The 26,768-nt window shown below is 48.7% G+C and overlaps 1 protein-coding gene across 14 annotated transcripts in view; it reads left to right on the forward strand.

Moving 5' to 3' along the window:
* Positions 1–26,768, forward strand: part of LOC139048142 (uncharacterized) — a 401,037-nt gene that overhangs the window by 161,435 nt on the left and 212,834 nt on the right. For all 14 annotated transcript variants that reach the window (XR_011507573.1, XR_011507572.1, XR_011507571.1 and 11 more), the window contains one exon: positions 18,990–19,114. Coding sequence is in view for 9 of the 14 variants with exons in the window: in XM_070522653.1 (XP_070378754.1) it covers positions 18,990–19,114 (125 nt within the window). In the remaining 5 variants the exon portion in view is untranslated. The remainder of the gene's footprint in view (positions 1–18,989; positions 19,115–26,768) is intronic.

Consider the following 26,768-nt stretch of genomic DNA (forward strand, 5'->3'; position numbering starts at 1 on the left):
CTCCACTTTCCTTGCCGCCACAAGGTTTCTTTTACATTCTTCACATTTCTCCGCCTTACAAGTAGCATGAGCAAACTACTCAGGTATAGTCTTGGTCAAAAAACTTGAACCCGCTGTGAACGGCCGGGGAGCAGCTGCGCTCCGCTATCGCGGCGCTGCCGCCGCCGGCGCGCACCGCTGCTCGCTTGCGCCGAGGATGAAGAGGGCGAGGGAAGCATGCCTCTTGCCCTCAAGCATCCTTTGATAACAGCGCTCGCGAAAAACTGGCGCAGTGGTAGTTCTGCCAGCGGCGAGGTCGTCTTGCGGCCGCCGTGGTACGGCGCTTCGTGAGAGTAAATGCGCTTGCCTGGGAAAAACTGCCCGGATACCATGCAGCGCGTTATACTATAACAACTGTCCTAATAATCGAAATTGCCTATTACAATTTTATACTACACATTCAAAGGCGAGAGCCTTCGCATTGTGCTTTTAGATAAACATTTTGAATCTGTTTCTGAGTGCGATGAAAACAAAAGAAAAAATTATAAACTGGCATCTATCACTACTGTCTAGCGTTGTTCCAGGTTTTATTGTAATATGCGGGGGATTCAATCATCCTTCGTTTAGAAAAGACCAGAGGCAGTAATTTCAACTAGAAAAACTCTCTTCGTAAAGGGCCTGTTACCACCGTTACAATATTTCAAATACGTTGACCACACTTCTCCACTAAGGAACGACCACACGAGGGCGTTTGGCATTGAAGTTCTTTAATTAAACCCACAGTGAGATTATGAAAAATTTGCGGGACTACAAGACGTTTGCCCTGCCTGGGTAGCCGATGTAGTTAGACCCTTTCCCTCGGCATTTCGGAAACTGCCCACTACCTCGCTTTTATACATCTTCCTGCATACTGCCTCATTGTCGTTAGGGCCCACTTTCATGCACACGTGAGGCCAGTGTAAGTTCATACAGTTTGCATTGGGCATCACGCGTTTGAATCGCGTAAAGTAGACACGGGCCACGAGAATATAGGATTCTCGTATAGTGAAGGCGTCACACCGGCGGTGCTGTCACGGCCTCACTGGAAAAAGTATGTTATATATAGTTTACTGAGGTATCGTTCGTCTCTACGAGAAATGGCTTCATATGCAATTTAAAAAAAATGGGTTATACGTAGCTTCCTTTCAACCAGAGATCTTGGCTAGTTTACAGTCAAGCACATGGACAAGCTGCAACTGGTCGGGACAACCACGGACCAAGCCACACTCAATGCCTTGAGGGCGTGTTCCCCCCTTTGATTTCGTCTAGAGATGCAGGTGCCACCCTGAAGCTTATGCTATCTTGATAAATTTGCTGCTTGTGACATTCATCATTATAAAAACTACATGCCATTGTGACACATTATTTATTATATCATTCAGCTGCTGAAGTCAGATCTTAGCTACGATCCTCGCAAATTACCCGTGTTCGAGCATGCGCAGGACTATTCATTGCGTTGTTACTTTAATTTGGTCCCAGAAAACATTAACTGATGATTCCGATACTCGGAATTGCGAAATTTGTGCGTATCACGTTTGACAGCGGTCGCCAGAGACTCCGGCCCGCTCATGAAGCATACGCTGCAAACGGTATGCTAGCCGGTCGGTGGCTTCCACTTCGCCACCGCCGCGTTGACGCCGCGCTGGCCGCACTAGTTTTTCACGAGTGTTGTTATCAAACGAGGCTTGAGAGCACGAGGCATGCTTCCCTCGCCCTCTTTATCCTCGGCGCAAGCGAGCAGCGGCGCGCGCCGGCGGTGGCAGCGCCGTGATAGCGGAGCGCAGCTGCTCCCCGGCAGTTCACAGCGGGTTCAAGTTTTTTGACCAAGACTGTACATATGTGATCACTGGGACTTTTGAAGAAAAAGGTCCAGGTCAGAATCTGTGACCTCAATGCTGAAGGCTTTATCAAAGTTGTGCTGTTGTCTCGTGCTAGGTTGAGGAGGCCTGAGTTTTTCAGCTGGTAGAATTGGCAGGGAATTTTGCAAACGAAGTTTTTCCTCACAATCGTACTCTTGTCGAATAGAAACATGGTACTGGCCGCCCGCAAGTTGTCTTTATTGACCGAACATCGCCTCAAGTGGATGGGTCTGAACTTCTCCCAGAAGCAGGTAGCGCATCTGAAGTTCCTCAAAGCAGTAGCGAGAGAGTTCTATTAGCCCACAGGACGTAAGACGCAAGGCACTAACCGTTACACCGAGTAAAAACACCATTGTCAAAACTTAGTGCAATCCATATGTCTAGCCAGGCCGCAATCTTCTCAAGAAATTGGATTCTTTCGTCATTTACCATTTGCCACAGCACTAAGGTCCAGTCGTGGTACCGCCTAAGTGTTCTCGATAACCTTTCCAGACCTTTCGTCATGATAGACAGACTTCTTTATAATAAATCTCTCATGGAAGTGCAGCGCACAGACCTGCAAAACCGAAAACAGGGGATTGTATGACAAAACGATGTCATTGTGTCTCCGAAAGAGTAGTACTCATATTATGTATATGTGCTCAAGGTAGTTTTTCTAGTACTGGCAGATTAGATTCTTTCGAGATGCAAGCACAGGCTGAACGAACACTTTTCACAGAAAACACATGTTCCCCTCACTTAGCGTGTGCTAAGAGATCTAAAAGGCATGCTTCTATTTGGCAATTATTCTTGTCGTTAAGCTCGGCAAGATCATTCCGCGAAAACAATAGCGGCTGAAGAGCATGGAAGAACGTACAACAGGCAGGTTAAGCAAATGAACTATGAGAGCGAATCAAAATGTTACGGCTGCCCACCACCAAATTGATGACATGACGGGGGCCGAAAGCATCGCCAATGAAGCTTAGCGTCACCCACTGCGTAAATTAATGGCCATATGTCTGGTTTCAAGAAATAAAGCATTGATTCCGCTTCCATGACAAAGTTGCTTTTTCTGCAGATAGCATAAATATTTGGGTCGCTAAAAACCACTGGTATCACTAGCTGGTTCATGCTCGCGCGGATCATTGCACAGAACGTAGTATTTAGTGGTCAGCCTTTTTATTACGGCAAACTGACAGCGTACATGCATGAGAGAATAGATCAGAGATGGCACCGTCTGCGGCGATGTTTGACTGAAAAATAACTTCCCTACAGCTCGAGCCGCAGTGCTATCTCTTATCAACTGCAGAAGAAGGAACGTCGAGAGCTCTTGACTGCACTCAACGGGGAGAGCTGGCGTTACGTCGAGACCTTTTCTTTGCAAGACATCCTTCATATTGGATTATTAATCGCACACAATTTGGCAAATATACGACATAAATCTAGCAAAAACCAACTCTGGCTACTTTACGCCCTCGCTGCGCGAAATATGAATGCAACAATTTTCGTTGGTCAGCCGTAGGAAGCATTCTAGGAGTCCCTCCAACGCCTCGTCCCTTTCAATGATGCAACAAATTGTAGGCCTAACGCTCAATGTGTTCGCACTGACAGTGAACTTTGCGCACCGAGAAGCGCGTATGAAGGTACACAAGCTAATTAAAGCAATCCTCAACCTTGAAGCAGCTGTAAATTGGTAGTCCTTGCGGGGCATGGCACGCAGCCACTTGTTTCGCTGGGCGTCGTCCTTTGGAAATTAGGAGACTTGAATTTTCGTGTCTTCGTCGCAGTTTCCCCGGCATTTCGGCACGCAGCACTTGTACGGCATGCTGATAGCCACGATTCATGGCTTATGCACCACCACGCGCGTTGATCACGCGCAGGGACGCACACCCAGTACAGAAACACAAAACCACGCAAGAACGATGCATACAGCGTCGGGCTGGTTGCTGCTGGTCCAGTGCGGGCCCTGCTGCGCCAACTATGGGGGTTCGCTTTGTGCGCTCTCTAACGCGCGCTTACCGAAGGCGATCGCCTACCGATTTAACGTTGCTCACGTGAGATCTGGCAGCGCGCAGGCTTGAAGTGTTTAGGAGGTGTTGGTCATACACGAACAAGTCAGCCACGCACTACCCCTCACTAATCGGCCATGGACCTCCAGCGCCCGCTCAGCTTACGTACGCTGCCGTCGTCGCCATTCCAAGACCTCCGCCTGCTGTTGGGCACTGCACGCCCACAAGCGGCTTCTACGCGTCGCGTTCTGCAGCTGCGAGCTACACGCCCCGAAGCGGCTTAAGCGCACTTCCACAACGCCTACGCCCGGTTCAATAATATGCACCCCAACCTGGGCCCCCTGTTCACAATCCGTGGCGTACCCAAGACAACCGGCCCATTTGCATAGCGTGTGGCCTTGCTGGCCACGTGGCACGGTCCTGCCACCGGCAAAATTGGTACCCTTCCAATACTGCGAGACCACAAGGGAATGCTCCTGGCTCCCAGTCCCGCTATTCTCCACCAGTACCGCCTTCGCTTCCGCTTCTCTTCCCTGAAGCTTCAGCACTCGTCGGTCTCCATCTCCCAGTCGATGTTCACGTTCCCCTATTATCCGCCGCCCTTCTGCTGCTAAGGAACTCTGCCAGGCGCCGTTCCAGAGGCAAAACTGTGATGTCTTTAAGCTCTCAAGCGCTTGTTTATTCCCTGCGAACGTTATTAAAGTCTACGCCAAAGGTGTCGCCGTTCACGCGCCTGTTGATGCTACTGCCGCAGTGTCAAGATGACTAGCCGCCCATCAGCTAGTCATCCTTGGCCACGTTGCTTCGAAACATGGTGTGCTGCCAGATCCAACAAAACTCCAAGCCATCACCAAATTCCCACGACCGAAGACGACAAATGAACTCCGCAGCTTGATCGGATTGTGCTCATACTTTCGCTGTTCCATCCGCAACTTCAATACTATAATCATCATTATTTCAGCACAACATTCCCCGACTTTATTACCAACAATCCACGCAGGTTTTGGAAATACTTTCGCCCGTGTTTAGGTGTGTCACCCGAACGGTGTCTAGAAGAGAAAACGGCTCGAGCGAACACATTCAATAACTTTTTCTTTTCAGTTTTCACTTCAGATAATGGTTTACTTCCCTCCTTACCCTGCCCACCTAAAACCATCGATTCATTATGCATTACCAGTGCCGGACTTCTTAATCTATTGCTTAATCTCGACATCAAGAAAGCTAACGGGCCAGCTAATATCCCGAATGAATTTTTTAAAACGTATGCAGAATGGTGTAGCCAATATCTTGCCATTATATACCGCAAATCACTCGCGTCCACACAACTACCCGATGACTGGAAAAAAGCGAAGGTCATTCCCGTACATAAATCCGGTAACAGCAACGAACCTTCTAACTACGGGCCAATCTCACTTATCAGCACATCTTGTAAAATATTGAAACATATTATTTTGAAACACATCACTATATTTCTCGAGCAAGAATATATATTAATACCGCAACAACACGGCTTTAGAAGTGGCCTCTCATCGGTCACACAACTAACCGAAGTGGTGCATGACCTTGCGCTCAATCTAAACAACCGAAGCCAGACAGACATGATCCTCCTCGACTTCAGTAAAGCATTTGATTGTGTAAGCCATGTAAAATTAGTTGTAAAACTAGAGTCTGCAATCGGACGTGGTCAGATTACTGCATGGATAAAAAACTTCTCAAATCGAACACGGTATGTTATTGTAGATGACACCCCTTCAAAGTATGTAGCTCTCACCTCCGGTGTTCCCCAAGGGTCAGTATTGGGCGCATTGCTATTTTTGATCTTTATTAACGACATTGCTGCTAACATTGAATGTGCCATTAAGCTCTTCGCGGATGACGGTATTATTTATAAAGAAATTGTCAATTACGCAGACCGCTTATTAATAAACAGAGCACTGGACTCGGTGTCCAATTGGTGTAAAGAATGGCAAGTGTCAATTAACACCACTAAATCTGTATGCATGTCCTTTACAACAAAAAAAGAAGCCTTCGGAATGTTCTTACGCCCTCGGTGGCATTTGCCTAAATAAAGTGAATAACCACAAATACCTAGGTTTGACATTCTCTTCTGACCTTTCATGGAACTTACATATTGTTAATATGACCTCAGCGGCATTACGCAAGCTTATGATGTTAACGCCTTGCACCAAAACACACCAGACTACTAGCCTATACAACTTTTGTTCGCCCCGTCTTAGAATACTCTAACATCGTCTGGTTTCCGCACACATCAACTAACATATCCAAACTAGAAAAGGTGCAGAGAAAAGCTGTGAGGTTAATGTTTCACAAATACAGGCCCTATGACTCCCCTACAAACCTCTTAGCTGATGCGTGTCTCAAAACACTACCTCTTAGGGCCAGACAAGCCCGCTTAAAATTCATCTACCAGCTAATGCACGCCAGTTATAAGATAGACCGAACTAAGTACGTTACTTTGTCTACATCACGCCTATCGCTAAAAAATCACCCAATTTCGCTAACCAGTACAGTGTTTGCAATTACACGTTTAAGTTTTCACTTTTTCCACGTGCGATCAGAGAATGGAATCTCCTCCACTCAGACACAGTTTCCTCTCCATCACTTTCATCGGTCATCAACCTACTAGAGACATCATACAGAGAAGACGCCACTTAACACACCCACATATCTTAGACTGTATTACTTATTTCTGTGCGTGGAATTTTTGCATTTCAACCCCCAAACTGGCCGCTTCTGCGCGGTTATCTGTTAGCTATATAAGTTATCTGATCTTCATTCATTCATTCATTCGCTATTTTTATATAACTTCTACTAATACAATATTGTTTATATTGCTATACCAACTACATTGTTATGTTGTTATAGCCATATTGTTATACCAACCAAAAGTATTGTATCATTGGTGATTTCTGCAGTTGTTAAGAAACCTTTTTCCTTTTTTTTCTTTTACTGTACCATGCAACATGACCTGTTTGTTTCTTTCTGTAAAACTGTGCCCCACCCCTGCTTTGGTCTCACTGAGACTGGCAGTATTGCAAATAAATAAAAAAAACAATAGCGCATTTGACACAGCCTCTCGCGGGTAACCACGACCATTGCTGCCAGCTGGCGGTACCGCATGCATGACGCTGCGCCGCCTTCCAGCGTCACCCCCCGTCCTCCGGCATTTCGACCCAAGCGCTCGGACAGAAATACACACGGACGCCAGTGACGTGGCATTCGCGTTGTTCTTGCGCAGCGAATGACTGCCTTCGATGAATACGTCGTTGCCAGCCGAGCATTCACTAAAACGGAAACCAACTATTCCGTTATGGAAAATAGAATGCTTGGCTGTCATTTGGGCCGTAAATAAATTCCGCCCGTACCTCTACGGCTGCCTGTTGGACGTCATAAGTGGCCACCATGCTCTCTGCTGGCTGTTATCCCTGAAAAATAATTCAGGTCACCTCGCACAATGGGCGCCGCGCCTCCAAGAGTACGATATTCGAGTCCCGTACCGCTCTGGCCGTAAACATTCGGACGCGGATGCCCTGTATCGCTCCCCTGTGTCGGACCACCCCAGTTCTTCGAACGTATCGATATGCGAGTCCTCCCTAACCACCACGAACATGCTTTCGGAGAGCAGCAAAGGATCCCTGGATTGTTTCTATGCGGACTTTTTTTCTGTCACCTCCATCAGCGCCTTCTTCAGGCCGGTCCTGTCGTTTGTGTTCTTCTTCCTGAGTCCTGGTCTTCTGCGCCTTGCCTTTACTACTTCTGGCCGTGCATTGCGTCGCCTAGCACATCGCGTTTCTGTTCGTGACGGGCTCCTATAACGCCGCAACTACCTCTCGGACGGCCGCAAATGGTTACTCGTTGTCCCTCGGCACCTACGTTCGCAGAGGTGTGCAGCATTTCACGAAGACCCACAATGCGCACATGCAGGAGTACTCAAAATATACACGCTCCTGCGACTCCTTTATTACTGGCGCGGGATGTAGCGATTCGCCCGCTAAAATGTCCGCTCCTGCCTCGCTTGCCAACGCCGCAATAATACCCCTCGTCCCTAAGCTGCTCCGCTGCAACCATTGTCTTGTCCAGGCCGCGCCTTTGACTGCGCCGGAGTTCATCTCTGCGTGCCTGTTCCGAGTACTTCAGACGGCAACCACAGGGTGATTCTGGCGATAGACGATCTTACACGCTACGCAGAAACTTCGCCTCTGCCCAACGCATCTGCGCGTGAGGCTGACTGTTTCCTTCTGCGTAACATCACGCATCCCCGTGAAGCCCCCAGATAATTGCTGAGCGACAGAGGCCGCATCTTTCTCTTTCAAGTTACAGAAGCCCTACTCGAGGAATGCCACGTAATTCACCGTACCACTGCTGCATACCACCCACAAACTAATGGAATGACTGAGCGCTTTAAACGCACTGTTGGCGACATGTTAGCCAGGTACGTCGCATCTGACCAGACCAATTCGGACCGTATTGTACCCTTCCTGACGTGTGCTTATAATGACGCCACACCGACCACTACGGGATTTTCCCAATTGTTTCTTCTTTACAGACGCAAGCCTCCCTTCACAACAGATACCATCCTTCTGTATCACCCTGACACAACGGAGGCTACTACCCTGTCCGAGGCTGCTGCCCACGCGGAAGAGTGCCGAAAGTTCGCCCGCATATTTACCTGGGAAAATCAGCAGTGATGGAAGCACTGTCGGGATATCCCTGTCTCTCCTGCACTCACTAATCTGGCTTTGAGTTCCTGCTGCCGGCCCTGGTCTTCCACCCAAACTCGTTCGCTAGTACCAGGGTCCCTACTGTGTGGTCAGGCAAATATCTCCGGTGAACTATTTCGTAGAGCTCCTTGAGCCACCTTCGGATAAGCGCTGCCGAGGCCACGGAATTGTGCACGTTCAGCGGCTAAAGCCTTACTTCGATCCCCTTGTGCTATCTTGCCCGTAGGTCGCCGGGACGGCTCGTCTACCCCGGGGAGATAATTGTACAGGAGAACGAGCAGTAGGCACTGCTTCGAGGACGATGACGAGTTTGGTTGAAGCCGTGTGCATGGATCGCCTGAGCTGTGTGACCGCTCGCTGCGACCTGTGTGACTATCTGAGAGCTTCTATGATTATCCCAGAGCACCACTCGAGAAATATTTATTTCACACGGCCTCTGTCACGAAACCCATGAATGAAGAGGTAAGTGATATGGGCGCCTTTCGAGTACAGGACCTCTTAGAATGAGCGATGTAACCGGTTGCCGGTCAAGCTGCACTTGCAGCTTTTCTTCTCTGTCTCCCCCAATGTGTTGGAAATAAAGATATATTCAATATTAAGAAATGCTTGCTTTCCCTATGCTGCTAAACGAGCTGCCTAAGCAGAGGCTCAGCGCCGCCACCGAGAGGACCCTTAGAACGACAGAAAGCTTAGCTATTTGATAAGGATTCATTATGCAAATAAGAGGTGAGGCGTGCAGACAGGACACAGGAGTAGAGAAGTGGACAACACGAATGGCGTTCGTGTTGTCCATCTCTATACTTGTGTCCTGTCTGCACACCTCGCCTCTTATTTGCACAATGAGAGGACGCTGTCGTTTAGAATCAAATTCTTTGCCACAATATATCGGGAATTCGAAACTCCTAGACGGCTGCGCTCAAATTTTGTATTTGGAAGTATCGTAATTGCCGGTGATCTTTTTCTCGGCAACCGTGGCACCTAATTTGATGAGGTTTGTTACGTATAAAAGAACAGAATATAATCCAGAGACTGTTTGAAGCGAATTTCTTACAAGGTTGCTCGATTTTTACAAACTGTGAAGAAGAAGACGCGGCTCGCGACCTCTTCTGAATTGGTGGAGGTGCGGGGTATCCATCCCCGTACCTCTTGAGAGAAGAGGTTTATTGGCGGCTCCTAATGCGAAGGCACAGCGGCCGGGAACGGCTGTCAAGAACGGCGAGTTGCGCAACAAGATTGCCACCTTGCCACCCGATTACGACAAGGGGTGCAAGACGCGCACCTCTCCCTCTCCGTCGCTGCAGCTGGGAGGCGTTCAAAGAAGCGGCCTTTGCGCTGGAATCCGCCGCCTTCCTCCAGCCCCTTCGACATTGTGACGGGACGAGTTCGGTGCGTGGACAATGATTCCAGAGTTCCCCAACGCGGAGCTGATTTGACACGCCTGGACAAGCCGCCGTGGGGACGACGTATTTTTGTGCTTCTCACGGTTCGGAGTGGCACGGAACAATGAGCGACGCTCGATCGGCAACGATAGTTTCCCGGAACGGCACCCCGCGCGGTTGCCTCTGTGTACAGAGCGCGGTTGCCTTTGTGTACGTAAACTGATCTTCAGAGCAGCTGCGAGTGGGTGATGTGTAAACGAACAGTCGCCGCGTCGTAGGAACGGCGGATCGAGTGTATAAAAACTGTGGTTGTGCGAATGCTGAGGACACACTTCTCTTGAGCAGTCATGTTAGACTGGTTCACTTCTCTCATGCAGTCCTGTTGGACTAATACTCTTTTTCTCAAGCAGTCATGTTAGACTGAGTTAATTTCTGTAAATAAACCCTTTTCCTCGTTCTCGATGAGAAGCAGTTCTTCACTTCATCAACGATCTCAGCGTAAATAAGTTGGACGACGGCATGGGCCAGCTACCTTCGAATTCATGCCGTACTCCAATCTTGGCAAAGGACCACGGACGATGGGATTGAGCCCCCAATCCTGACAACTGGCTGACAGCGGTGAGATGGACTTTGCGACATGGTGCTGTATCTGCGGTGAGTGCTTGGTTTTTGCTTTGACTCTCTAGGCTTCATTTTGTGGTTGTTCTGTTTAGAACAGTAGGGAAGCTAGATTGTTGTGTGTTAGCTAGGTTGTGTTTTCCTAGCTAGATTTAGAGAGCAGAATCAAGGCAGTAAAGCAGCAGTCATGGAGTTAAGGACATTGCTGAGAGACGAGTTGTTGATTGTTGGTGAGGAACTGGGCCTAGATGTACGTAAGGAAATGCTAAAATCAGAATTATTGCATATCATTTCCGAACAGGCCAGTGAGGAAGACGTTGAACTGGGGTTTGAACTTCTCAAAAAGAGAGAGAAACGGGAAAGAGAAAGAGAAGAACGGGACCGAGAAAGAGAAGAAAGGGACAGAGAAAAGCAAGAGAGAGAGGAACGCGATAAAGATCGCGAGTTTCAGTTAAGGAAAATGCAACTTGAACTTGAAAGCAAACGTTTGGAGTTGTCTCAAGGAAGTGAAGGCGCTCTGGGACGATCAAGTGAGGCAGAATCGTACCGCATGGACAGGCTATTAAAGCCATTTGAGGTCGGGACCGACATAGGCTTGTTCCTAAGCAATTTCGAAAGGACTTGCGAGAAGATGAACTTCGGCCCGAGTACATGGCCACAGCGGTTGCTGTCTATGTTGCCGTGTGAGGCGGCGGAAGTAATCGCCAGATTGAGTGTGCAGGATGCATATGATTATGCGAAAGTTAAGGCTAGTCTCCTGAAGAAATACTGCCTTTCAGCCGAAGCTTTTCGGCAAAGGTTTAGGAGCACAGGCAAGAAAGATAGCGAGGGCTATCCGGAGTTTGCATATAGCTTAAAGGCCAACCTAGTCGAGTGGCTTAAAAGCGCGGAAGCGTACGACAGCAGAGACATGATCATTGAATGCATGTGTCTAGAGCAGTTTTACAAAACCATCCCCCAAGCTGTGAAACTGTGGGTGCAAGACAGAGGTAATGTAAACACTGTGGAAAGGGCGCCTGAATTAGCCGAAGAGTACGCAACCCGTAGAAAGTTGAACGCCGAGGAGGGAAACTGGGACGGTCGAAATGGACCGCGGAAACCATTTCCGTTCAAAAAGGGTGCGCAAACTAGACGATCAGAGCCTGTAGACCTGGCGGAAAAGCCCGCAGAAAAGAGCGAGGAGAAACTTAACGGAGAAACCGCACAAAAAGAACAGAAAAGAAAATTCGAATCTGTTAGACCAATTCGCTGTTACAAATGCCACAAACTGGGACATATAGCTGTAAACTGCGAGAAGTCTAGCGTAGTTTTTTCCTACGTGGAGGAAAAAGATGAGAATATGGAACTTTTAAGTCCGTATCTCCACAACCTGCAAGTTAATGGAAAACCATGCCGAGTGCTAAGAGACAGTGCCGCCACGATGGACATTGTCCATCCGTCTTACGTGATGGTAGAGGACTTCACCGGAGAAGTAGCATGGATAAAACAGGTTGTAGAAGAACACAGCGTGTGTCTGCCCATGGCCAAAGTCAAAATCAGTGGACCATTCGGGGAGCTAGAGACTGAGGCTGCAGTTTCCAAATTTTTGTCACTGCAGTATCCCTACATCTTTTCGAATCGTTCGAATCAGTTACTGCGTGACAGAGGGCTCAAACTGGGAGAGGGCATAGTACAGGCATTGACCCGAGGCCAAGCTCGTAAGATCGCGGCGCTTTCGGCTGAAAATGCTCAAGCTCCTCCAGCTGAAGCAGAAAAGGGGATAACTTCAACACCCGAATCCGAGCTAGGCCCGAGGGACAAAAGAACGGTTGAGGAGAGCCTGCCAGCTGACCAGCTCAAGGAGAGCGTAGCGCTAGAGTGTCAGAGTTCTAGCCTGCAGGAAGAGCAAGCAGACGCGCTCCCAAGCGAGACAGGGTCGTTATTATCACCGGCCTCAAAGAACTTTGATCAACTCTTACGCGTGGATAGAGAGTCATTGGCAGCTGAGCAAAAGAATGATGAAAGCTTAGCTAGATTACGTGACACAGCTAAAGAAGGCATTGCTAGGCGCAACGTAACGATACATGAGAAAGGAGGATTGTTGTATCGGCATTACAGAGATCGAAATGGTAGGATTTTAGATCAGTTAGTCATCCCTACTAAGTATAGGGAGGACCTTTTGAGTCTTTGTCATGGAAATGGGTGGTCCGGCCACCTAGGCATAAACAAATCAAAGGAAAGATTGCTTATGGAATACTACTGGCCTGGCTGTTTCAAAGATGTAGAAAACTTTGTAAGATCATGCGACGCCTGCCAGCGTTCTGGTAAACCAGGAGAGACTTGGAAAGCTCCACTGAAGGTAGTGCCCTTAATAACAGAGCCTTTCAGACGACTTGTAATAGACACGGTAGGGCCTCTTCCAAAAACAAAATCAGGCTACAGGTACTTGTTTACCATGCTGTGTCCGGCTACCAAGTTTCCAGAAGCAATCCCTTTGAAAGAGCTCAGCTCCACCGAAGTAGTAGACGCGCTTTTGACAGTGTTTGCACGAGTTGGGTTTCCAGCCGAAATTCAGGCAGATCAAGGGTCAGTATTCACGAGCGCACTGACTTCCACATTCTTGCAAAAGTGCGGGGTAAAGTTAATACACAGTTCTGTCTATCACCCTCAGTCAAACAGTGTAGAGAGGTGGCATTCGGTGCTTAAGCAAGTTTTGCGTGCGCTCTGTTACGAGCACAAGGAGGACTGGGAAAACTGTCTGCCGGCAACTTTGTTTGCTTTGCGAACGGTTCCACATGAGGCGACAGGGTTCTCACCAGCAGAACTAGTGTATGGGAGGACACTCCGGTCTCCACTGAGAATGTTAAGAGAGATGTGGGAGGAAAGAGGGGGGAGTACAACCGTGGTTGAATACGTGCTAAATTTACTGGAGCGGCTAAGCGCAACCCAAGAACTAGTCGGAAAGAACATGGAAATAGCTCAAAGGAACGCCAAATTCTATTACAAGAATTCGAGGCTTCGTACGTTTAAAGTTGACTTAACGATGAAAGCGGAAAAGTGTAGGTTTGGTTGTTCGCAGGTTACATATCTGGGCCATGTTGTCGGTCAGGGCATGAGACGGCCGGCTGAGCTGAAAATAGCGACGATTGGAGATTTTTCTCAGCCGCGCACGAAAACGGACGTTCGTTCATTTTTGGGACTTGTGGGGTATTATCAACGGTACATTCCGAATTACTCGCAATTGGCAAGTCCATTAACAGACGCCCTCCGAAAGGGAGCACCGAGTAACGTACACTGGGATAAGGACAAAGAGAACGCTTTCCAAAGTTTGAAAACGCTATTGGTTTCTCGCCCTGTGCTTCGCGCGCCAGACTACACAAAGGAATTCATAGTTCAATGCGACGCAAGCGACAGAGGTATGGGCGTGGTACTTAGTCAGGTCGGCGACGATAACGAGGAGCATCCTATCCTCTACGCCAGCCGTAAACTAAATGTAAGAGAGGAAGCCTACAGCGCTTCAGAGAAGGAATGCGCTTGTTTGGTTTGGGCCGCCCAGAAGTTGTCGTGTTACTTGTACGGAGCGAAGTTCATCTTCGAGACCGACCACTGTCCTCTGACGTGGCTCAATCAAATGTCACACAAAAACGGCCGCTTGCTCAGATGGAGCCTCACTCTCCAAGAGTACAACTTCTCCGTTAGATATAAGAAGGGAAAGTTGCATAGCAATGCGGATGGTTTGAGCAGGCTAATTTGAATTCTGCGTTTGAGATTCCCGCCTAAATTTTGGGGTTACTAGTGTTAGCTTTTCTTTAGGCGAAGAAAATCCCCTCTCATTCAGCAGAATTCCCTCCATTAATTGCTGAATTTGTCAGCAGGAATTTGCTTCAGAAATTGGCATAGTGAAATGTAGCATTTTTTTTTTGTTTCTACACTTATGTTGTTGTTGTTTTTTTTTTGAAGCCTAGCGAGTCTAAAGTGAGAGCCAATGCACGTCATCTCGGCGCAGAGCCGTGTTGTGGGGTTCATTTTGCAGTTGCCTGTCCTTGTTGAATGTTTTTGGGCGGTGACATCAATGCACAAGTGGTCGCTGCGAGCCAAGACATCAATCCCCCCCCCTGACCAACAGCCGTTCTCTTCCTGCCGAGCGGTTGTCAGCGCTAGACAGTCGAGACTTTTCGGGCCATGGAGGCGCTGTCAAGAACGGCGAGTTGCGCAACAAGATTGCCACCTTGCCACCCGATTACGACAAGGGGTGCAAGACGCGCACCTCTCCCTCTCCGTCGCTGCAGCTGGGAGGCGTTCAAAGAAGCGGCCTTTGCGCTGGAATCCGCCGCCTTCCTCCAGCCCCTTCGACATTGTGACGGGACGAGTTCGGTGCGTGGACAATGATTCCAGAGTTCCCCAACGCGGAGCTGATTTGACACGCCTGGACAAGCCGCCGTGGGGACGACGTATTTTTGTGCTTCTCACGGTTCGGAGTGGCACGGAACAATGAGCGACGCTCGATCGGCAACGATAGTTTCCCGGAACGGCACCCCGCGCGGTTGCCTCTGTGTACAGAGCGCGGTTGCCTTTGTGTACGTAAACTGATCTTCAGAGCAGCTGCGAGTGGGTGATGTGTAAACGAACAGTCGCCGCGTCGTAGGAACGGCGGATCGAGTGTATAAAAACTGTGGTTGTGCGAATGCTGAGGACACACTTCTCTTGAGCAGTCATGTTAGACTGGTTCACTTCTCTCATGCAGTCCTGTTGGACTAATACTCTTTTTCTCAAGCAGTCATGTTAGACTGAGTTAATTTCTGTAAATAAACCCTTTTCCTCGTTCTCGATGAGAAGCAGTTCTTCACTTCATCAACGATCTCAGCGTAAATAAGTTGGACGACGGCATGGGCCAGCTACCTTCGAATTCATGCCGTACTCCAATCTTGGCAAAGGACCACGGACGATGGGATTGAGCCCCCAATCCTGACACGGCGAGGCAGCTCGAAGCACTGTCCAAAAAAGACGCCAGCAATCAACAGCGCGAGCCGAGCCGCGCGTTGGCGATGCGGCTGTGTCGCGAGGCGCATCTTCTTCGTCACAAAACATTGTTTATAATTGCAACACTTCCAAGAACTGGGCTATCAAGTTTCTGGAACTCGCTAATCTCAATAAAGCGCTCGAAGTTCGTGTAGTATGCACCATTCTGAAGTATGTTTTTAATTTGGGAATGAGACTTTTGCAAAACTCTTCCGAATAGTGTAAAAAATATACGTAGGCTATAAATTACAAAATTTGCCTATTTCGACGCTCGAACGAATGCAGTTTAGAGCATTGCGATATATTTTTTCGGTGCAGTGCTATGAATTCGCAAAATTCGTGCTTTCATATTTTTCAAACTCACCAATCTTCGGCAAAAGATGGTAGGCGGCCCTAACCTTCGACTTAGGTGTCTCTTAGTCGCACTCGAACTTCGGCGTTGATCGTCTTTAGGTTAAGCGAGCGAATGTCTCTCCCCTGGCACGATATGCGGGCGAGGAGCGAGGAAAGGCGAGGAGGAAGCGCAGCGCGTGCCACCAGGGGGCGTAGCTCCCTATGGAGCGGCGCACGCAGTGCACCTTACGCGCCCTCTCTGGTGCTGACGTCAGAGCATGTAATGCGCGCGCGCGCCCAGCTGTGGCGAGTAAGCGGGCAGTCTGTCAGGCAGCGGTTTCCCTTTAATCAACCGGTTAAGTGTCATGCCACGTTCCTCTTTGTGAAGTCATTGGTGGCGTCATTACTGCCGCTTTCTACTGAGCTTCCAGGAATTTCACCAAAGTCGTGCTCACGTGGCGGGTATCCAAAGTCTACGATTCCGTATTTTGGTGTGCAGTAATCGGTGATTTCTGATTAAGTTTATATATTGTAGGCACTTCAGTAACTCAATTTGTAACTAAACTTATGCTCTTATATCGTATCTGTAATGTATCCCTTAAATTTTGTAGTGTACTATTTTTCTAAATTTTTTTTCTCATTTATATTGAATTTCGTCCCGAATCTTCTCGGGAGGTGAACTGGAAGTGCTGTTCAAGAAACAAGAGGGTCACTCGATGCTCGTGGCACTGAAATTCCGCTTGTTACAGTCATTGGTATTTACCGTTCGCTTTGAAATGAAAGAAATTTAATTGAATTGATTGAAGGGTTATTTTAAAAAATCATTTCGGTGTTTTACATCTATTTGAATTGGCGGCGCGGTAGATGGGCCTGAGCACCATTTGACTGTTCCACACCGAGTCGGGTAATGAGTAGAACTCGCGTACGGCACAATCGAGGTGCTTAGAAACTTAGCGCACTACGTGAGCTGTCTTTTTTTTTTTACTGGAAATGTGCGGATGGCAGCCTTGCTCCATTTAGATATCTCAGCTGGTGATTCGCGCCATGACTAGGCCATTTTTTTATATCAGCCCTATAGACTGCTATATATATACCGCTAAGCACACAGCGTCCATATTAAGCCTGATTTTATTTCTGACGAAGCCCGCAAGGGAGAGTGCTTCATGAAGACGCCATCGAAGGCAGAAACGGTGCAGGCCAGTTTGTGTTTCACAGAAAATGGCGGCTGCGGAGAAGGCTTGGCAACTGGATCAGGAAAGTAGTCTGCTCACAGAAAACGTAGACACGCTTTCATGTGCGCCTAATGTAAATGATATTATGTTTTGGAAAGTTTGGCTTATGAAGTATCAATTTACGGCGATACGATCTGCTTTTCTTAGCTTTTTGTAGTTGACGCGAGGTGGTCTCTTGTCACAGGTCACAGAAAAAGATTCCCGATCGTTCTTGCTAGCAATCGTCGTAGGCGTCAATGTAGACTGTCTACACTACTAGCTATCATTAGGAAAGACCCACATATTTTTTTATGTATCTTCTGTGAATGGAAGTAAAGTGTACAGCTAGCTTTCTGCATCGTACGCTGTTTGGCTATGCCTAATTAAACGTGCGGCTATTCGTGAGAGAACGTACAAGAAGTTATCGTAAGCTCTTCTGTGTTTCACCAGGTTAGGTGCGCCATGAGACCAAAAGTGAATTGCATTGATCATCACCTCTTTTTGTATATAGCGAAGTTTCTTTGGCGATGGGGTAACACGCCATCATAGCGATCTGCTATGAAAGCTTCAATAACTGTTCTTATCGAAAGAGGCATTGGGCATATATAATTACTACGTAGAGTTCTTTTATGTGTGTGAATTAACACGTAGAATTCCATTTTGTGTCTGCGACCTTTTTATTTATTTTGTTTTATTTTATGGACTTTACTATATTTAATAGCAGAAACTGCAGCATGTGCCGTTATGTTTTCTTTAGTACTGTTTCCTTCTGTTGCTGTTTTTCTATGGCACGTTGCGTTTATATGCAACGGCGAAACCGCCTCACAAGTGGACTCAAGTGCCCAGTGGTGGAACCAGAATTCTTTTTTGGGGGCTACACACACATGACCGTTGACCGCAAGGAGGAGGGGGAGGGATAGCGTTCTGGGCAGGCCCTACACTAACACAAGACATTCGAGGGCGGAGGGGGGGTCGCTGCTCGTGCCCGTCTTGTCACCCCCTAGCTGCTATTGATAGCGTCAGCTTATGTACGCCGTAGCGGAGGGGATATGTGGCGTTGCGCTGGTGAGCTGCAGGTTTACATCTCGGCAGTGGCGACTGCATCCACGGTGGCGGCAGAGTGCAAGAACGCTAGCGTACTGCATTCGACGGGTTATCTTACGTGCACACAGAGAACCCCCCATGGTCGAAATATCTCCGGAGTCCCTCACTACGTTACGATGTTCCGCACAATCAGATTCTGGTTCCGGAACGTAAAACCCACGAATTAAATTTGATAAGCCTAGGCACACCGGTCAGATATGCGAGAACTGTATCATTGCCCCCCGATGCGCGCGATTTCAACGTGAGAGTGTGCACTTACACGTTGTTTCTTGCGCTTTGTGGGGCCTTAATCATCTTTTGTACATCTCTGTTAACCTTATTGCGCTATGCCGTTTCTAATTGGCCCCCTAGCTACTTGAATCTCTTCGCTTTCGCTCGTCAGTGCGCCAGCCAATGAACGGTACCCTCTCTCAGCAGACTGTCTTCAACTGGCCAGTTGGCGTCCTCATGCGTAAAAATACCACACTTGCTCTAAAAAAAATAAGTTTTTGGCTTTTACGCGCTTAAATGACGATTTTAATATGAGGCATGCCGCATAGTGGGGCAACTCGGGATAATTAATCATTAACAATAATGCGCTAAAGCCAAGTCGGCGAGCGTTCGTGCTTCGGCGCCCCACCGACGTGAGACCGCCGCGTCCGGGATCGGACACTTCGACCTCGAGCACAGCGTTGCAGCTACCAAGCTGCCGCGGTCGGTACTGCCGCCGTGTTTCCAAGGCAGTGCAATCAACACGCAGGGTCAGGGCACCGTGGGACTCGTGGTGAGCCGGCTGCAGCAGGCGAGCAACGCGCCCAGCGTCCGGTTGACCAGGACGTCGCGACGGACGTCGGCCACCGTGGCCCACAGGCCAGCTCCGCAGAGGTGGGTGCTTCCTGCTCGAGTCGGCGGGCTCATAGGTAACGCCTTCGGTTCTCCGCTGTACCGGCAAAACGCGCTCTTCTGTATAGAAAACCAGAAACGATTTCTAGAAGCCGCGGAACACTTCCAACTACGAATACAGTAATGTGCAACTGAAAACAAATTGCCACGGGCCCGAGCCCCCTCCGGAGATTTCCGGGAGGGGAGGGGGCGGGGGGGCAGCGGCCTCCCGGTGATGCCGTAGCCTACCGCCTCCCCCCCTTCTTTATAAAGCGTGGTTCCCGGACTTCTGTTACCCACATTATTCGAGGTTTCTTTTACGTTGTCTCTGCCTTTTTCACTTAAGTTTTTGTTGTGGCTACATCCTTACTCCATTATTGAGGCGCGGTCGTGGAGTTTTAATTCGTACTTTCAATATGTTGTGCATGCCGACAAGAGAAGCGAATTACAAGGACCAGTTGTGGCTCCTCATTCGTTTTTTTTTTCACTTCAACAGTTCTTTTGAAATTTTCGCTGTGAACACCACCCACAAATGCAATACATTTTTTTTAATTATGAAGTTTTACTTGCCAAAACCACTTTCTGATTATGAGGCACACCGTAGTGGAGGGCTCCGGAAATTTCGACCATCTGGCGTTCTTTAACGCGCACCTAAATCTAAGTGCACGGGTGTTTTCGCATTTCGCCCCCATCGAAATGCGGCCGCCGTGGCCGGGATGCGATCCCGCGACGTCATGCTCAGCAGCCCAACACCATAGCCACTGAGCAACCACGGCAGGTACAATACATTTAAATATATGTGAGGGACAAAGTTTGGTATATTTTTTAAAGAGAAGTAGCTAGCCAACCAACAAATATTTAGAATGGTACAGATAGCATATGCCTAGAGAATGGATACGTTGCTCTATATTCAAATCGTTTCAAATTGCATTGCGTGCTTTTTTGACCATAAAATACCTGTAGACTTCAGTGACCTCTTCTGCAGTCTTTTATCAACGGCGTGTGAAATGCACGTGAATTATATGTGTCTCAGCATTGATTCTTTGTCAAATAGGCAGTGCTAACAACTCATTCAAAAAACTTCTAATAATTTAAAACATTTATTAAGGATTGAAACATCGCCACTTGGATGCAGAGGCCGTAAATGTACAGTGTGTTCGTAAAGTGATGGTCTACCTTCGACCGCTCACAGGAAAGCAACGAAACAAGATAGAAATGCCAAATTTCCATCAAATAAAAGAAAAACTTTGCAAGTTTCCGCAGTACGATGTGCAAAGGTGTCCGCACACAGGTGATGACTCAGCACCACGAACTGCATAGCGGCGTACCAGCCCACGCCGGTCAAGATGTCGACGGTGCAGAGGAACAGTTGTGTGCTCTGTGGCTTACTAAATTCAAATGAGTCACCAAAGTGCAACGGGAGCGACCTCGCGTGTACAACGAAGAGCTACCACATATGGTGAAGATCTCTGATTTCTGTCTTGTTTCGTTGATTTCGTGTGACCGGTCAAAAGGGCGCCACGACTTAACGGACGCACTGTATATATATTTCGCTCAGTAACCGAAATGAGACCCGCCGTGGTTGCTCGGTGGCTGTGATGTTGGGCTGCTGAGCACGAGGTCACGGGATCGACTCCCTGCCACGGCGGCCGCATTTCGATAGATGCGAAAAAACCCGTGTACTTAAATTTAGGTGCACGTTAAACAATCCCAGGTGGTCGAAATTTATGGAGTCCTGCACTACGGCGTGCCTCATAATCAGAAAGTGGTTTTTGCACGTAAAACCCCATGTTTTTCTTTAGGAACTGAAATGAGGCAAAGCCGGATTCACTCGAAATCAAAATCAATAGTAGGCATGCGCCGCCGCGCTTTACTCGGACTCACAGTAAAAAAGAAAAGCAGAGAGAAAAAAAGAAATGCCGCACATTCGCCGCAAAGGCGAAGCAGTATTATTGATGCCGAAGTAAAAGACAATTCTTACCGTATAAATCCGTGTAAGGGTGGCACCCCGAACGGTACAGCCAATATTAAAAAGAACTGGGAAGCAATCGCGTACGGCACGCTCATTCCGACCATGCTGAACAGCGAATTTTCGCGCGCAGTGTTCTCTGGCGCGCCGTTACTGGATGTGGAGAGGAGGCGATCGCCGAGGTTTACGGAATATTTCATGCAAGTAGATGAATAAATTAGGTCAGATGGTGCTGTCTAATGTAAGGGTCGTTAAAATCATGACACAAAAGTGCGGCCCTTACACGAGTCTATGCTTTAGTTATATCGGCCATATGAATTGTAGTAAACATTCACTTAACAAGCATAATGTAATCCACGGGCCATATACATCTTTAACTATCTCACTGGATGACTACGAGCACTCTCTATCACAACGCTAGCGTCACGAAGAACGCCGGCAGCGGGGGCAACGGTTCGTACAGCCGTTGATTCATCATCGTCCACCTATTTTATGTTCACTACCAGGGCGGACTCTGTCAGCCATGACCAATTGCCAATCTATGGACTTACACTACTCGATGTGCAACGCTAGGGGCACGCAAAGACAGCCCGCGAAGGAAGACAGCGCGCATCAAGTTAGCAGCCATCACTGATCGCCCTTTAACATTGCACCCAACAATGATTACCAACAATTAGACAGGGCCCGTGGGCCGCGTGGGCGTGTCAGCCGCGCACATTCATTCGCGCCTGGGGTAGGCATAGAGGAGAAGAGGGAAGACGGGCACTCTTCTTCCCAAGCACGCGTTTGATCACGTGACCTCCAACTAACCCGAATATTGAGCGCGTGGGGAGATAATCCCCATCAAAAAGCCGCTGTAATGTTCGGCTCACTATTACACGCTTTTCCTCGCACTCACGATGTATGGGTCGCTCATTCATATGTTTTTCTTGCACTTCGTACGGAACATCGTAGCGACGACGACAAACAAAACGAGAAATAGAAAACATGCGTCGAGCTCACTTCTGCCGTGGCTGCGGACGTCGCAATGTTCACCGCCTACAGACAGAGCACAAAGCCAGCAGTGGGAAGGTCGCTTGTCGGTACTCCACCACAACCCGTCTGGTCCTTAGAAGGAAACGTATTTGCCACCGCAGAAGCACCAGGGGAAAGACTGGGCGCGCGGAGAGACAGCGCACGCAAAGGGACCAGCCACCTCGGATTGCAAGCTTGAACACGGCGCAGATTACCTCCAAAATAAAGCGTACAACCCACGTATGTAGAACCCTTGGGGCGCACGGACAGCCAAGCGCAGTCGCTACAAACTACAGGAGAAAACGAGGAGCTTAACTGTCCGATTAGGCGTAACTGACTGATTCGGAAAATTGTTCGCTCTCGTTCTAATGGAGGCGTGTGCCTTCATGAATATTTCGTGGCGATAGGTCTCGACGGAAGAAGTTGGGAGCTATCGCATAGCTCTGACCCGTTCTGTACTAGCTATAGGTCGCCAGTTTTACAGTGCTGTAAGTCATACATGAAGTATTGAGTTCGCAAAATTTATCAGGCGCTAATGTGAATCGAGGAGGAAGTGAGGGAAGCTTCAGGGCATGGGGCAAGCTTCAAGCAAACCACCTGGCCTTGAAAACAATGCAAAAAGCTATACAAAGGAACGAAAATGAGGAACAGCGCAAGCAGGGTGAGGCCTCTTGGTTACGCAAGAACATTTGGTTGCGCTGTCTTATAAAACACCCTAGTCAATGCTGTGCATGTTGTTTATTTTCATTCGTCACATAATATGCCAGCTGCTCAATAACGCTATCCACGCTGGTTCTGCTTGCTGTCGTGTCCTTCGCGCTTTTGATATGCCGCTATGTCTCATATTTTTATTGATCTAGAATGTGGTTGTTTAATTGTACGCCTGATGATTTATTCCCCTATAATCCTTTATTCCGCCGCCGTGAAGAGAATGAAACCAGTGGCATAATGTCTGCTTTTACGAGTAATTAAACAATGGCGTTATATTGCGCTGTATGGCTCCCCGCAGAGGCGTCTGCGTAAGCAGGCGTTTGGTGTGTTGTGACACCACGTACCCGAGCACACGAGGGTTGGACCCTTCCGCGTCTAACCGTGCGCGGCTTAGCCGTGTCCGGGGAAAGGGGGATCCTGGAGGTTGAGCCGATGCTGGGTGTTCGGACCTTTAAGGCCCCCCGGCGGACGCAACACACCTCTTTGGCCTCTGCTTCACGTAGACGGCACCCCTGGACTGACCCACCCGGGGGTAATCGGTAGTTGCCTTTTCCTGTCTCTCTCTCCCCACTACCTTCGTCTTTCCCTTACTTTCCACCTTTCCTCTCTTCTTCTGGCTTCCGGTTTACTTCCAATTTTTCCAGGCAGCAAGGGTTAACCTTGTTTGAATAGCCAACCTAGGTTATTTCATATTTGGTTATAGTGGTAATGTACAGCTGGCGCTTGCAGGCCGTGTTTCACAGGTCCTGCAGCGTCCCCTTGTAGGACACCATGGTGGGTGGCTGGCGTTACTGCCGAAATATCACATATCTTTATGGATAGCTCCTTTCCTCAAGTCCCTGATCGCCCTCAGAAAAGAGGGCGAACCGATGAAGTTTTTCAGTTTTTCGGATGGCAAGTCCACAACTTTCCACGTTTCCATGTAGTTCACTCGAAAAAACCCGGCAAACCAGCGCGCACAATTTCACCTTTCCTTGTATCGAAGACTTTGACTGATGTTTTTGGAGCCGGTTATAAGGCAACCAGAATGGCAAGCGGTGATCACCTCCTGGAGTTCCGCGATTAGAAGCAATTCGAGAAAGTGCCGAAACTAATGTCATTTGGGGAGACCCAACTAACAGTAACCCTGCACCGTACTACGAACACCACCCGCGGCGTTGTGTCGGACGATGGCTTGCTGGAGCTCACTGAGGCTCAACTCTTGGAGGGCTTCAGAGAGGAAAATGTTATCAATGTCAGAAGAATAAAGATGAGGCGAGATGGTAAAAAGATCCAAATCAAGCACCTAATAATCAGCTTTGGTTTAAGTGTCCTGCCCGAGACAATCGAGGCCGGGTACATCAAGCTCCGTGTGAGGCCATACGTGCCCAATCCACTCCGATGTTTCAAATGCCAGCGCTTCGGCCACAGTTCGCAGAGCTGCCGAGGCCGCTAAACATGACGAAATGCAGTGCCCACGAACACACATCTGAAGCTTGTGAGAATGCTCTCCACTGTGTAAACTGTGATGGGGAGCACGTCGCGTACTCGCGGTCGTGCCCATCCTGGAAAAAAGAAAAGGAAATTGTAACAGTTAAAGTAAAGGAAAACATAGGTTTCAAAGAGGCACGTAGGCGGGTATCTTACCTGCCCAAGAAAACTTTTGCCCATGTGGCGCGTCAGGGGGCAGTGTCACAACGGCCTCCGGCGGCTGTCCGACCCACAAGCAGTCAGTCGGCAGTTACGCCATCTGTCCCCGCGGCGGTTGCAGCTAGCGCTGCTCCTTCAACCGAGGAGAAGGGACCATCGACCCCGAATGTGGGCGCAGCCGAGGCTGCTTCAACCTCCCAGCTCCCTTCTAGTGCTGGCAATGGCCGGCGCAGCCAAGTCCCCCAGGGAGCCCCATCGACCTCCGGGCTGGTGGGCGCAGGGGTCTTTCCCTCCAAGGCGGGACCCTCCCTGGTAACTTCTCGCTCACAAGAGCATGTGTCCGGCGCCTCACAAGAGGCAATGGACACTACACCTATCCCCATGGTGCGCCAAGCGCCTAAGGAGTGGTGAGGCTACCTCGAACGCTCCAGAAAGGGCAAAACCCAGATTACAGGGCCTCTGAAACCTCTAACCTAACGTCTGAAACCTCTAACACTTCTGTTTCTGTACACACAGCACCTATTGACTTCCAACATGGATACACAAATAATTCAACGGAACGTCAGAGGTCTTCTTAGAAACCTTGATGATGTGCAGGAACTCATCCAAAAACACAATCCAAAAGTGCTGTGTTTACAAGAAACACACTTAAAATCCAAACACACGAATTTTCTCCGACAGTATATAAGTTTTCGCAAAGATCGCGACGATGCTGTCACATCATTGGGCGGTGTCGCCATTGCTATCCACAAGAGCATTGCGTGTCATCTTTTACAGCTACAAACACCTCTGGAAGCAGTGGTGGTTCGAGCTGTTCTCCTAAACAAAGTCATCACCATTGGCTCTCTTTACATAGCCCCACATACAAAATTACCGAAACATGAATTCCAATCCTTTATAGATCAATGGCCAGAACCTTATGTTGTTCTTCGCGATTTCAATGCGCACAGCTCCCTGTGGAGCGACTCTCGTATAGATGCGCGAGGTCGTCTTCTTGAACAGTTGCTTTTTATGCGAAGCATATTACTAGAGCTCAACCCAGCTCCTCAGGCGCGGCGGTGTCGCCTTCAATACCACGTGACACCGTGACGTCACGATAGAGGAGAAACGGGGCTCCAACTCGCGCCGTCGCTCGCGGTGTCGCCTTCAAGGCTGACCACGTGACACCGTGACGTCACGACAGAGGAGAAACGGGGCTCCAACTCGCGCCGTTGCTCGCGGCGTCGCGGCGGTATATAAGCAGCTGCGCTTGCCCCTGCTAGACACTCACGAGGTGAGATGCCTCCTGGAGACAGAGCTGCTCGTTGGAATGAGAAGCGAAGGTTGCGGCATGCTACAGAGACTGTTTATAGGTGGCTTTGCTACGGTGCAGCGACTACGCGCCCCGCATCGGACGCGGTGAGCGTCGAGCAACGCAGCGTTCGGCGCGACAACGAAATGTGCGCCTGAGCAAGCGCCGCACGCCTGAGCCGACGCCGACGACACCGGCTTTTCTGCGACACGAGCTCCTTAACGCTGTCGCGTTAAAATAAAGGCTAGTATGCTTCGCATCCTGGGCTTAACCTTAGCTAAGCCACAGCCAGTTTTTTCTTCTGGTAGGTGCCTTCCTAATACGAAGAAACCCACATATTACTGTCTTGCAAACAATACCTTTTCTTCAATTGATCTGAGCATAGTTTCCCCGTCCATACTGCCTGAACTCGAATAGAAAGTTACGAACAATCCTTACGGAAGCGACCACTTCCCCATACTATTGAACACTTAAAGAAAACGAATATCCACCACAGGCTCCTAGGTGGAAGATTGACACAGCAGACTGGGAGAAATTCCGAACCTTAACTAGTATATCATGGGATGACATGTCCTCGTTAGAAATTAATGCCGCTGTGGAGTATTTTACAGCCTTCATAATAGATGCCGTATCTAAATGCATACGTGAAGTAAGTGGCTCGGCATGCGAACGGCATGTCCCGTGGTGGAACGATGGATGTAGAATCGCACGTAGGAATCAGAACAAAGCGTGGGCGCTGCTACGCGCTTCGCCCACTGCAGAGAATCTTGTCAACCTTAAAAAAGTAAATTCCCAAGGTAGGAGAACCCGCCGACAGGCCAGAAGAGAAAGTTGGCAGAAGTTTTTATTGAGTATAAACTCGTTTACAGATGCGGCCAAAGTCTGGAACAGGGTAAATAGAATTAGAGGGCGACAAACATATTCCCTCCCTCTAGTAAATAGACGGGGCGATACACTGCAAGATCAGGCAGACTTACTTGAGGAGCACTTTGAGAGCGTATCAAGTTCAAACCATTATTCGCAATCCTTCCTGAAATATAAAC

This window comes from Dermacentor albipictus, chromosome 7 (genome assembly GCF_038994185.2).
Source record: "Dermacentor albipictus isolate Rhodes 1998 colony chromosome 7, USDA_Dalb.pri_finalv2, whole genome shotgun sequence".
In the NCBI taxonomy this organism is placed as follows: Eukaryota; Metazoa; Arthropoda; class Arachnida; order Ixodida; family Ixodidae; genus Dermacentor; species Dermacentor albipictus.